This window comes from Myiozetetes cayanensis, unplaced genomic scaffold, assembly GCF_022539395.1.
Source record: "Myiozetetes cayanensis isolate MyiCay16 unplaced genomic scaffold, myiCay2020 scf875, whole genome shotgun sequence".
In the NCBI taxonomy this organism is placed as follows: domain Eukaryota; kingdom Metazoa; phylum Chordata; class Aves; order Passeriformes; family Tyrannidae; genus Myiozetetes; species Myiozetetes cayanensis.
In genome coordinates this window covers 5,884-18,596 of record NW_026088158.1, presented here as the reverse complement: position 1 = coordinate 18,596, position 12,713 = coordinate 5,884, and the positions used below count along the sequence as shown (strand labels likewise).

At 51.0% G+C, this 12,713-nt stretch overlaps 1 protein-coding gene across 1 annotated transcript; it reads right to left on the bottom strand.

Annotated features, from left to right (window-relative positions):
• Positions 1–10,415: 10,415 nt before the first annotated feature.
• LOC126652456 (olfactory receptor 14J1-like) lies at positions 10,416–11,392 on the bottom strand (the record flags this gene model as incomplete). The annotated part of the gene is given in 2 exon segments (XM_050339211.1): positions 10,416–10,462; positions 10,465–11,392. Coding segments are annotated over 2 exon segments (954 nt in total), but the record flags the coding sequence as incomplete, so codon positions are not given.
• Between the last annotated feature and the right edge of the window lie 1,321 nt (positions 11,393–12,713).

The following is a 12,713-nucleotide window of genomic DNA, read 5'->3' as shown; positions in this document are numbered from 1 at the left end:
TCATCGAAGACATGGGTGACATCACAGGGGATGGTGGTGACATTATTGGAACATTGGTGACATCACTGGGGACTGTGGTGACATCACAGGGACAGCAGAGAAATCTTTGGGGACCAGTGACATCGCTAACAGGATGACTTCGAAAGGATGCCGAGGTTGAAAACCAAGACACTGCTGTGAACTCAAAAATAAAACCCAATATTTATTGCAAAGGTGGCCAGGGGGAAAAAAAAGAAATGGGCACCCGAGAGAAAGAGAACAATAAGAATATGAAACACCCAACTCACACAGGGGTCACTAAGAAAGTTATCTCACCCACTCCTGATATCATAGAAACCCCTCCAGCAGCTGCGTCCCCCGGAGGGGTGACGGCTCACACGGGCAGGTGCCCCCGCTAGAGACAAATGGTCCTTCGTGTGAAGCAAAGCTCCCAAAGTTCTCAGTCCACCCCCTTGGTTCTATAAGTGCACCCCTTCAGCGCATGCGGGAATACTTTGGAATTCCCCTCACGCATGCGCTGTTTCATTTGAGGGGTCTGATCTATTTAGGTCTGGGGGCTTTCCATCATCCTCTCCTCTTCAGTTTCTCCTTCAACTGTCCTCTACAGACAACCAGCCAATCACAGAACACCAATTAAAACAGTTTATACAAGAAGATCTCTCTCCAAGGATGAAGCTCCCGTTTATCAGTGAACTTGGCAGGCAAAGAGCAAAACTTTTGCAGGTGGCTGGGTCAAACACAGACCAAAAAATACCAACAATCCCTGATACCCCTGCCCTGATTTCTGTGTTGAAGATGCTTCTTCAGCCCTTCTCTGGAGCTGCAGGGGAAATGCCTGTGTGCAGAGCTGGAGGGAAGAGACTCCCAGCACAGCAGCACAGCCAGGGACAAGGGCACTTGTTCTTTCCACATCTCAGCTTTGGGAAAGGATGGGGAAGGTTGGGAAAGGTGTTAACAGGGTGGTTTTGCCTGAGGTGTTAAACATGGGAGCAGGTCTATTTTAACAATTCCCAAGAGAAGAGATGGTAGAAAGCTGCCCTGTAGGTTGTATTTGAAGGAACAGGAAAAGAGACCGAGGGTGGCTTTCCCATTGCTTTAAGCAGTCCCCTGGGATGTCACTGGTCTCCAGTAATGTCACTGCTGTCCCAGTGATATCACCACTGTCCCCAGCAGTGCCACCATGTCCCTGTGATGTGACCGATGTCCCTGTGATGTCACCACTGTCCCTCTGAAATCACTGCTGTTCCTCTGTTGTCAGAGGACAGTTGTTACTCTGATGTCACTGGTCCCCAGTGATGTCCCTGCTGTCTCTGTGATGTCACCATTGTCCACAGAGGTGTCACCATGTCCCTGTGATGTTAACGATTTTCCAGTGACGTCATGGTTGTCCCCTTGTTTTAACCAGCCCCCTGTGATGTCACTGGTCCCCAATGATGTCACTGCTGTCCCTGTGGTGTCACCACTGTGCCCACTGCTGGCACCTTGTCCCCGTGATGTCGTCAATATCTTTGTGATGTCACCAGGCCCCTGTGATGTCACCAATGTCCCTGTTATATCACGACTGTCACCAATGTCACTGCTGATGTCACTGGTGTCTCTGTGATGGCACCCTGCCCTTGTGCCGTCACTGGTGTCCCCTGTGATGTCACCAATGTCCCTGTGACATCAGGGCTTTCCTTTTTTGTCATCAGTCCCCTGTGATGTTACTGGTCCCCAGTGATGTCACCCACATCCCTGTGATGTCACCTCTGTCCCCTGTGATGTCACCATTGTCATTGATGATATCACTGGTGTCACTGTGATGTCACCCCTGTCCTTGTGAAATCACCAATGTCCCCTGTGATGTCACTGATTTCCCTGTGATACCACGCCTGTCCCTTGTTTTCAACAGTCCCCGGATGTCACCGGTACTGGATGTCACCTGCTGTGATGTCACCACTATCCCCTGTGATGTTACCAATATACCAAATGATGTCACTGATGTCTCTTTGATGTCAACCATGTACTTGTGATGTCACTGATGTCCCATGTGATGTCACCGATGTCCCTGTGACATCACAGCTGTCTCTTTGTTTTCACCAATTCCCTGTGATGTCACTTGTCCCCAGTGATGTCACCAATGTCCCTTTCATTAGAGTTAGCATTAGGGTTAGGGTAAGGGTTAGGGTTAGGATTAGGGTTAGAGGTTAGAGGTAAGGGTTATGGTTAGGGGGTTAGGGTTAGGGCTGGGGGTAGGGTTAGGGTTAGGTGGTTAGGGTTTAAGGTTAGGCTTAGATTTCGGTTTATCATAGAATCATAGAATCATAGAATAGATTGGGTTGGAAAAGACCTCCAAGATCATCAAGTCCAACCCCTGATCCAACTCTAATTACTATATCATGGCACTAAGGGCCATGTCCAATCTCTTTTTAAAAACTTCCAGGGATGGTGAATCCACCACCTCTCTGGGCAGGCCGTTCCAATGCCTGATCACCCTCTCTGTAAAGAATTTCTTCCTAACATCTAACCTAAACTTCCCCTGGCAGAGCTTGAGCCCATGTCCCCTTGTCCTGTTGTTGGCTGCCTGGGAGAAGAGACCAACCCCCACCTGGCTATAACTTCCCTTCAGGTAGTTGAAGAGAGTGATGAGGTCACCTCTAAGCCTTCTCTCTCTAGACTAAACAATCCCAGCTCCCTCAGCCTCTCCTCATAGGACTTGTGCTCAAGTCCTTTCACCAGCCTGGTTGCTCTTCTCTGGACCCGCTCCAGCACCTCAATATCCTTCCTGAACTGAGGGGCCCAGAGCTGAACACAATACTCAAGGTGCGGCCTCACCAACGCAGAGTACAGGGGAAGGATCACTTCCCTGCTCCTGCTGGCCACACTGTTCTTGATGCAGGCCAGGATGCCATTGGCCTTCTTGGCCACCTGGGCACACTGCTGGCTCATGTTCAGCTTCCTGTCAATCAGCACCCCCAGGTCCCTTTCCACCTGGCTGCTCTCCAACCACTCTGTCCCCAGCCTGTAGCGCTGCAGGGTTGTTGTGGCCAAAGTGCAGGACCCGGCACTTGGCCTTGTTGAACTTCATCCCATTGGAGTCAGCCCAACTCTCCAGTCTATCCAGGTCCCTCTGCAGAGCCCTCCTGCCTTCTGGTAGGTTGACACTCCCTCCCAACTTGGTGTCATCAGCAAATTTGCTGATGATGGACTCAATCCTCATCTAGGTCATCGATAAAGATGTTAAACAGGACTGGGCCCAGCACTGATCCCTGGGGACACCACTGGTGACCGGCCGCCAGCTGGATGCAGCCCCGTTCACTCAGCACTCTTTGGGCCCGGCCCTCCAACCAGTTCCTAACCCAGCACAGAGTGCCCCTGTCCAAGCCATGGGCTGCCAGCTTTTCCAGGAGTATCTTATGGGAGACAGTGTCAAAGGCTTTGCTGAAGTCCAGATAGACCACATCCACAGCCTTCCCCTCGTCCACCAGGTGAGTCACCTGATCGTAAAAGGAGATCAGGTTGGTCAAACAGGATCTGCCTCTCCTAAACCCGTGCTGGCTGGGTCTGATTCCTTGTCCATCTTGTAGGTGCTGTGTGATTGCACACAGGATGATCTGTTCCATAACTCTGCCAGGCACCGAGGTCAGGCTGACAGGCCTGTAGTTACCAGGGTCAGCCTTGCAGCCTTTTTTATGGATTGGGGTGATATTTGCCAACTTCCAATCATGTGGGACCTCCCCAGTGAGCCAGGACTGTTGGAAGATAATGGAGAGCGGCTTGGCAAGCTCTTCTGCCAGCTCCTCATTACCCTAGGATGGATCCCATCTGGTCCCATAGACTTGTGAGGATCCAGGTGGCTCAGTAAGTCACTAACTATTTCCTCCTGGAATACAGGGGGCTATTTGGTTTCCTCTCTCTGTCTACCAGCTCCAGAGGCCAGTTGCCTTGAGGGCCACCTGTCTTACTGGTAAAACTGAGGCAAAGTAGGTGTTAAGTACCTCAGCCTTCTCCTCATCTCTATTAACTATGTTTCCTCCGAGTCCATCAAAGAATGGAGGTTTTCTTTGCCCCTCCTTTTGTTATTAATGTATTTATAGAAGGACTTTTTGTTATCCCTAACAGAAGTGGCCAATTTAACTTCAAATTGCGCTTTTGTATCCCTGATTTTCTTTCTGCATGATCTAGCTGTCTTCCTGAATTCTTCGTAAGTAGCCAGCCCTCTTCCATAGTCGATAAACTCTCTTTTATCCCTGATTTCCTTCAGAATCTCCCTGTTTAACCAGGCTGGTTGTCTTCCCCGCCGGCTTGCCTTTCGGCACACCGGTATGGCCTGTTCCTGTGCACTCAAAACTTCCTGTTTGAAGCACATCCATCCCTCCTGGACTCCCTTGTTTTCAAGGGTTGTTTCCCAGGGTATGCTCTGGACTAGACTTCTGAATAGGTCAAAATCTGCCCTCCGAAAGTCCAGCGTAGAGGTTTTATTGTTGTTTCTCCTTGAATCTCTGAGTATTGAAAATTCTATTATTTCATGATCACTATTTCCTAGGCGGCCTTCAACCACTATATCTCCCACCAGCTCCTCTCTGTTTGTAAACAGCAGGTCTAGCGGGGCCTTACCCCTGGTAGGTTCATTTACCAGTTGATGAAGGAAATTGTCCTCTATACACTCCAGGAAATTCCTAGACTGCCTCTTCTCTGCAGTATTGAGCTCCCAGCAGATATCCGGCAGGTTAAAGTCACCTACAAGGACAAGGGCTGACAATTTTGAGACATCCGCCAGCTGCTTGTAGAATAATTCATCCCCTTCATCATCCTGGTAGGGCGGTCTGTAACAGACACCCATGATGATGTCAGTCTTGTTGGTCTTCCCCTGATTTTGATCCACAGGCACTCAACCTTATTGTTGCTGACCTCAAGTTCAACAGGGTCCAGAGAGTCTCTAACATATAAAGCCACCCCTCCACCTCTCCTCCCCTGCCTGTTCTTCCTGAAGAGCTTATAGCCTTCCATAGCAGCACTCCAGACATGCGAGTCATCCCACCATGTTTCTGTGATGGCGACTACATCATAGCCTTCCTGCTGCACAATTGCCTCCAGCTCCTTCTTGTTTGTTGCCCATACTGCGTGCATTAGTGTACATGCACTTCAGGTGGGCTGTTGATTTAATTCTTAACTCAGGCTTTCCATCCTTAGGCTGATCACTGGAGAGCCCGGTTTCAACCCCTTCCCCTTCAAACCTAGTTTAAAGCCCTCCTAATCAGCCTCGCTAACTTATGGGCTACAGTCCTCTTATTCTTCCTAGAAAGATGAATCCCATCTGATTTTAAGAAACTAGGTACCATGGAGTTTGCCCCATGGTCAAAGAAACCAAAATTTTGATGGTGGCACCAATTCTTTAGCCATCTGTTGAGGAGTTGGGCTTTTTTACTCCTCTCTTTATTTAACTCCTCATCCATCCCAGATAGTACAGGAACTGAGGCAAATATCACCTGTGCTCCTGTCCCCTGAACTGACTGACCCAGTGCTTTAAAGTCTTTTTTAATTATCTTGGCACTTCTTTGATTAATGTCCTCACTGCCAGCCTGGACTACCACCAGAGGATAATAGTCTGAGGGCTGAATTAACTCAGGAAGTCTCCTACTAATATCCCTCACCCTGGCCCCAGGAAGGCAGCATACTTCTCTCTGGGATGGGTCTGGGCGACATATAGGGCCCTCAGTTCCCCTCAAAAGGGAGTCACCGACTACAACTACCCTTCTTTTTTTGTTTATACCTGTGGTTGTAATCCGTCTTTTGGACGGGGCCAAACAAGGAGGCTCTCTAGAGGGATCATCTTGGCTGTCCTCTACCTGACTGTCTGGGTCCAGAGTCTTGTATCTATTCTTCAAGGGCACCCTGAGGGGTGATGGGGGTCTAGAAAGAATTCTTCTACCTCTCCCATTAGGGACCTGTTTCCATTCCCCCCCATCATTTTGGTCTGCTCCATCTGTCTTATGGCAGGAGAGGCAGGGCTTCGCCGTCTCCTGTTGGACTTCCTTAGGGTTTAAAAGGGTTTGACTCCACCAGTCAATTTCCTTTTCAATCTCCCTAATGCACCTTAATCTCTCTACCTCTTCCTTAAGTTCTGCTACAAGGCACAGCAAATCACTCACTTGCTCGCATCGTACACAGCTACCTCCTACACCATCCTCCGGTACCAACGTCAGGCTCAGACACTCAGCACACCCAGAGACCTGGGTGGCTGCATCCTTCTTCGAGGGGAGTGTCTGAGCAAACACATTCCTAGTATTAACAGCAGTAACGGTTTTTGTTTTTCTGGAAACCATTGTTAGCTTTAAAAAGCACACTCACCTACAAGAAATAGGAGCTGGTTGTGCCCTGCAGGCTTGAAATGCCTTAAAAAATTGTTGTGCCACACCCTGTTAGTCTACTCCTGTGGGGGTGCGTGAGCGAAGTTCTCCTGGAGGTTCTTATATAGCCTCCCCCAGCACTTGCTAACCAGCCTGACCCCCCCCCTGACTCACCTTAATCGGTTCTCAGGAAGAGTCGAGCCTGGGCAGCAAACGGCGGAGTAGTTCTCCTGGAGGTTCTTATATAGCCTCCCCCAGCACTTGCTAACCAGCCTGACCCCCCCCCTGACTCACCTTAATCGGTTCTCAGGAAGAGTCGAGCCTGGGCAGCAAATGCAAGCCTGAGCAGCAGGTTTAGGGTTTAGGGTTTAGGGTTATGGTTAAGGGTTAGGGTTTAGGGTTTGGGGTAAGGGAAGGGTTAGGTTAGGATTAGGGTTTAGATAAGTTTTGGTTAGAGTAAGGGATATGGTTACAGTTTGGGTTTAGGGTTTAACATTAGGTTCAGGTTTAGAAATTTTTTTTAAATTTAGGTCTGGTGTTCAATACGGATGAAGATACCTCCCAGTCCAAAGGTGCACGCACAGAAAGCTCTTTTTCTTTGTGTAGTACCGAGAGTGGCACAGCATCTGCACTTGAGAGACAGAGGTTCAGGATTTTCTTTCACGGGTGGAACTGCAGTGCACACCCCCTCACTGCAGCCCCAAAGGTGTTCCATGGTTGCCTTTGTGATATCATGGCCTACCCTCTCCATTCCAGAATGATGCCTGAAAACCAAAGAACCAATGCACCACACCCCCACACTGCAGCCTTTCCTATTTGACATTGGCCTAGTTGTGATTTTATGGCCAATCATCTCTATTCCAGAGTGGCCCCTGGACACCAAAGAACTAATGCCTCATACCCCAAGAATGCAGCCCAACATGTCTGCCGTGGGCCTCTTAGGGTGTTTCTCTACAATTCTACCTTGAAAAGAAGACTAAAAAAGGAGTTTAGAGGGATTGATATAGAATGAGGTAGTAGGGTTGGGTATGTGCAAATACTATGTTAAGGGTAAGGGACTTAATACAGCTACATTAAAATATATTCATTACACAAGTAGTTCTAAAATCTACAAAACTTAAAAAAACCAAAGAGGTCTGAGATATCAATGTTAATTAATTCTAGTGTGAATGTTGTTATTGTGAATCAATAATTCAGTCTCTGTTAAGTTCTAGTAAATGCTACTGAATCCCTTGATAATTGTTAAGTTAGTCAATGATTAAGTGCTACTATTCTCATCCGCTCCCTTATCTTTGGATCCAAACCCATTGCATCCTGACCCTCTTGCATCCCAGGGCTCTTTGGAAATCAATGCCTTTCATGAAAAAAAAGTTATTTTTTGCAAACTGCTCATTGAAATTTTTCTCCTTAGCTAAACTACAAAACAACTCCAATTAGTTGTTGAAGAATTCAAAACACGAAGACAATTAAAGGAAGGAAATGAATTTGTTTTTCTGTATTTTAATGAGCCCCACAGTGCGTTTAGAGACAAGTCCATCATCCTCAGCTACTGAGAGAAAATTGAAGAAGCTGCTCAACAAGTCAGAAGCCAGAGCCCAAGTCCCTTGAAGCATTGCTGGGCCCCACTGAGGGCAGGCACTGACAAAGCCTCCCCAGGGACTCCTTCGAGCAGATCCTTGCAGGCCAGGAGTGCAGGCAGACAAAGGCTCTGGGCAGGCCCCTGCAATGCTGAGCAAAGCCTACCTTGGTTTTGGGGAGCACAAAGGCCAAGGCTGAGCCCCAGGCCCTGGCCTAGCGGATCCTGTCCCTGCCGGGGGGCTCAGGGCTGTTTGGGGGGCAGTGGGATGGGAGGGGGAGCAACAACAAAGGCCCAAAACTGGGCAAGCCCTGCCAGGCTGCTCAGGGAGGGGCGAGGCAGAACCCAAGGGCAGAAGCTGCCAGGAAAGTTGCTTGTGGTGGCCTGAGGGGCAGAGGCAGCTGCCAGAGCCAAGGGCACAAAGGCCTGGGTGCCTTTGGGCCTTGCAGCCCTGCCAGAGCCCTTGGCCATCTCTGCTGCAGGCTGTGCTCCCCTGGCCCTGCTGCTCCTCTGGCCTTGCAGGCTGCACACCCCCCTCCTGCTTTCCCACCCCCCTCCCAGCAGCATTTCTGGGCCCTCCCTGATGGCTCTGCTGTCCCCCAGCTCTGGCTGCTGCCATGTGCACTTGGCCTTCTTGGCTTGGATGCTGAGCCCCTGTGCCCCAGGACATCCCTGAGAGAGCCCAGGCCCTTCTGCTGGGGGTCCCTGCAGAGCTGAGCAGATCCAGGTCACCTCCCATTGCTCTGCCAACCCCTTGGGGCTGCTCTGGGCCCTGCAGGTCCTTGCCCTGCTCCCAAGGGCTGTGGGGGTGCTTCATGGTCAGGCCTTGGGCTTTAGAGCTCAGGGTGGGGATTGGGCAGAACTTTGGCAGGTTTGTTGTTCTGCTGGCAGGGTCTGGTTCATGATTAGGGGAAGAGTTTTTTGGGCTGGTCAAGATTTAAGCTTTGCTTTTCATACAAACAATGCAGGTTTGGGATTGGGGTGGGCATTAGAGGACAAATAAGTCTGGAGTTCTGCATTTGGGTTTTGCCTTTGAGGTCAGGTTGAGGTTGGGATAAGGGCAGTAGATTCTTTCCAATGTGAGTGGCAAGACTTTCGGGGAGTATTGGGGCATGAGGTTTGAAACAGTGTAAAGGTTACTAGGATTGTTTGCATAGTCAGTCTTTCAGCACCGTAAGACTTACCTGAATCTGCTTTTACCTCATCCAAATCTTTCCTCTCTCTTGGTCAAGCCCCTCTTTCCTTCCCAAAATATCCAATCTTTTTGTCCCAGTTTCTCCTGATATCCTCAAACTTTCAGCTGGGTGGGCTCAGCTTTCTGATGACCCTGTGAACCCTCATGGAATCAAGGGGTCATTGTGACACCGAGGACACCTCATGGACTCAAGGAGACCACTGTGACACTCCAGGGCATTCTGGAACCAAAGGAACCCGGGGACACTGTGCAGCCTCCTGGAATCAAGGGGCCATTTTGACACTGCAGGGCCTCATGGAAACCAAACAAATACAGGCTTGTCCAGGTCCTGGGGGTGATTCAGAAGGGAGGCAGCAGTGATTTCTCCCTCCAGACCCACCACTCCAATGGTCTTTCCCTGCCCTGAAGGTTTCTGGCCAGCAGGTTGTAGCTGAGGGGCTTGGGCAGGGCCATGAGGATGGGGTAGAAAAAGGGTTGTGTCCAACTCTCCCTGTGTTGGGCTGTGCTGGGCAAGGAGGAGGAGGCTGCAGCAAACAGTGGCACTGCTGAGGTGAGAGGAGCAGGGGGAGAGACCTTGTGCCTGCCCACGCTGGGCAAGAGCTGCCACAGGATGGCAACTCTGAAGCAATCCCAGCATGTCCCTGGGAACAGCAGGGGAAGGCTGGATTTCCAAATCAGGCTGGGAATGCAAAGAGCAGGAGTGTCCTGGTGTCACTGCAGGAGAGTTCCAGCCCTGCAGTAAGGGCACAGAAGTGACCCAGTCCATGCAGTGCCCTCCAAAGATCCCACAGCATCCTGTAGATGCTGTCAGGGAGGCCAGCTCTGCTTCACAGTTCCCAGTGCCTGGCCTTGCCTGTGCTCAAAGGGCTCCCACCCCCAGGACTGTGCTCAGAGAGCACTCAGGCCTGCCAGCAAAAAAAGGGGCTCACAAGGACAGTGTGGGAGTGGAAAGAACAGCTCTGCAAAGACCAAACTCTGCTGCTCCCTGGCAGTGCTGCTGTGCTAGGATTCTTGTCCCCTTGCCCTTTGCAAATCCCCCCTGTCCTGCAGTGGGCTGTGCTTTGGGTACAACTAAGAAGAAGGGTCTTGGACAAAAAAGGCACTTCAGTGTCCTTTATTTTGTTTTAATACTCAGAGAGCACAATTCTTCATTTATACATCTCTGGGTCAAATTCAATGGTTAGACACAAAATTAGAAAGGTAGATACATAATATTATTTAATGGCACAGAAAATTTTTGCAAGAAGAACCCGAAGACCTTCACGGTAAACCTGAGCAGGAAGGCTGGGCCATTACAGAGTCCCCTGAACGCTACACATGAGAACACAGGCACTTTATTGCTCCTGAAAAGCATCCAGTCATCATTTTCCTTATGGCATCCCTGAGCTCCTGGTTCCTCAGGCTGTAGATGAAGGGGTTCAATGCTGGAGGCACCACTGAGTACAGAACAGCAAACACCAGGTCCAGGGATGGGGAGGAGATGGAAGGGGGCTTCAGGTAGGTAAAGAATGAGGTGATGATAATAATAGAGACCACAGCCAGGTGAGGGAGGCATGTGGAAAAGGCTTTGTGCCGTCCCTCCTCAGAGGGGATCCTCAGCACAGCCCTGAAGATCTGCACATAGGAGAAAACAATGAAAATGAAACAACCAAACCCTAAACAGGCACTAAATGCAATAAGCCCAATTTCCCTGAGGTAACCTGAGTGTGAGCAAGAGAGCTTGAGGATGTGTGGGATTTCACAGAAGAACTGGCCCAGGGCATTGCCCTGGCACAGGGGCAGGGAAAATGTATTGGCTGTGTGCAGCAGAGCATTGAGAAACCCAGAGGCCCAGGCAGCTGCTGCCATGTGGGCACAAGCTCTGCTGCCCAGGAGGGTCCCGTAGTGCAGGGGTTTGCAGATGGTAACGTAGCGGTCGTAGCACATGATGGTCAGGAGGGAGAACTCCGTTGAGATGAAGAACATAAAGAAAAAGGCCTGTGCAGCACATCCTGTGTAGGAGATGGTTGTGGTGCCCCAGAGGGAGTTGTGCATGGCTTTGGGCACAGTGGTGCAGATGCAGCCCAGGTCTGTGAGGGAGAGGTGCAGCAGGAAGAAGTCCCTGGGGGTGTGCAGGTGCTGGTCGCAGGCTACGGCGCTGAGGATGAGGCCGTTGCCCAGGAGGGCAGCCAGGGAGATGCCCAGGAAGAGCCAGAAGTGCAGCAGCTGCAGCTCCCGCCTGTCTGAGAATGCCAGGAGCAGGAACTGGGCCATGGAACTGCTGTTGGGCATTTGCTGCTTCTTCAGAGTGTTTGGATCTGCTGAGGAGGAGAAGTCAATGCTGAGTTAGACCAGGCTGCTGCAGCCAAACAGGACACGTCTCACAGCCACCCTACTCTCAGGCTCTCTCTCCTCACTCAGACCTCCCTGCAGCTCCCTCCCCTGAGCTCTGGCTGTTGCTGCCTGAGGGCACCATTGGAAGCAGGAACTCTGGGATGGGCTCCCAAGGACTCCTTCTTGCTCTGCTGAAAGAGGGAACTTGCAATGCAGGGTGATCTCCGATTAAATGTGCTCCTGATACATCCAAGAGCATCTCAGCTTTGCTGTTTGCAATTTGCCCGAATGAAGGACTGAGCTGACGGAATCCTTTGTGTTTGTTCCTCCAGTTGCACTTTCAACAGTTAAGACTAGTTGTGAATGTTGGAAATCCCTGACACTTCTATGGCACTACAGGTCAAGTCTTGTGGGTTCTGAGGGCACAGGGACAGTCCCTCAGTGCAGACAGAAGAGCTGCTCTGCCCATCAGTCTGTGTTCAGCTGCCCTGTGCTGGCAGCTTGGAGCTGCAGGAGCATCACACTCAACTGTTCCCCTACACAGAAACTGCACAGATAGCCAGGAATCCGTGTCCAAAGAACAGACTGACACACTCCTCACCTTTTTATCTCTACCCTAGATGAGACACCAAATGCTCATTGCAGCTTTCCAGAGCATTTCCATGGAGTTAGCACTAAAAAGTTTTCTCCACAGGGATCCTGTACAGCACAGAGATACTATGGCAGAGCTGTGCCCTCCTGGAGGGCACCTGCAGCCCTGCAGGACACCCAGAGAAACATCTGAAAAGCCTGAGGTTGCCTGGAGGGCAATTTGGGCACTTTGCTCCCACAGACACATCCCCACAGCAACACCCAAAGGGTTTGTGTCTGCACAGGAATCTGCGCCCCTACACCCCACACTGGCTCAGAAAAGCCAAGGGTGAGAACAAGGAGAGCCCAGGCAGCAGGGGATGGCAGGGAAATGCCAGGACCGTGGCAGCTCCTTGGCCGGGCTGAGAGCTGCCCCTGGCAGGCAGCAGAGTCCCTGCCCCAGCACACACAGCCCTGGGGGGCAGGACCCTGCTCTGCCCCACAGCCCTGGGCACCCCTGGCTGCACCCCCACCTTCCCACCCCACAGCCAGCCCTGGCACAGGGAACCTTCTGGCCCTGGGACTCCCATGGGGCAGCAGCAAGTCCTGATCTGCAGCAGCTTCTCCTGCTTCCCCCCAGCAAATCCAGCACAGCCATCCTGACAGCTCCTGGCATTTGGCAGCTGCAAGAGCCGCTGGCAGCAACTCCCCTGCACTGCTCTGCAGCCAC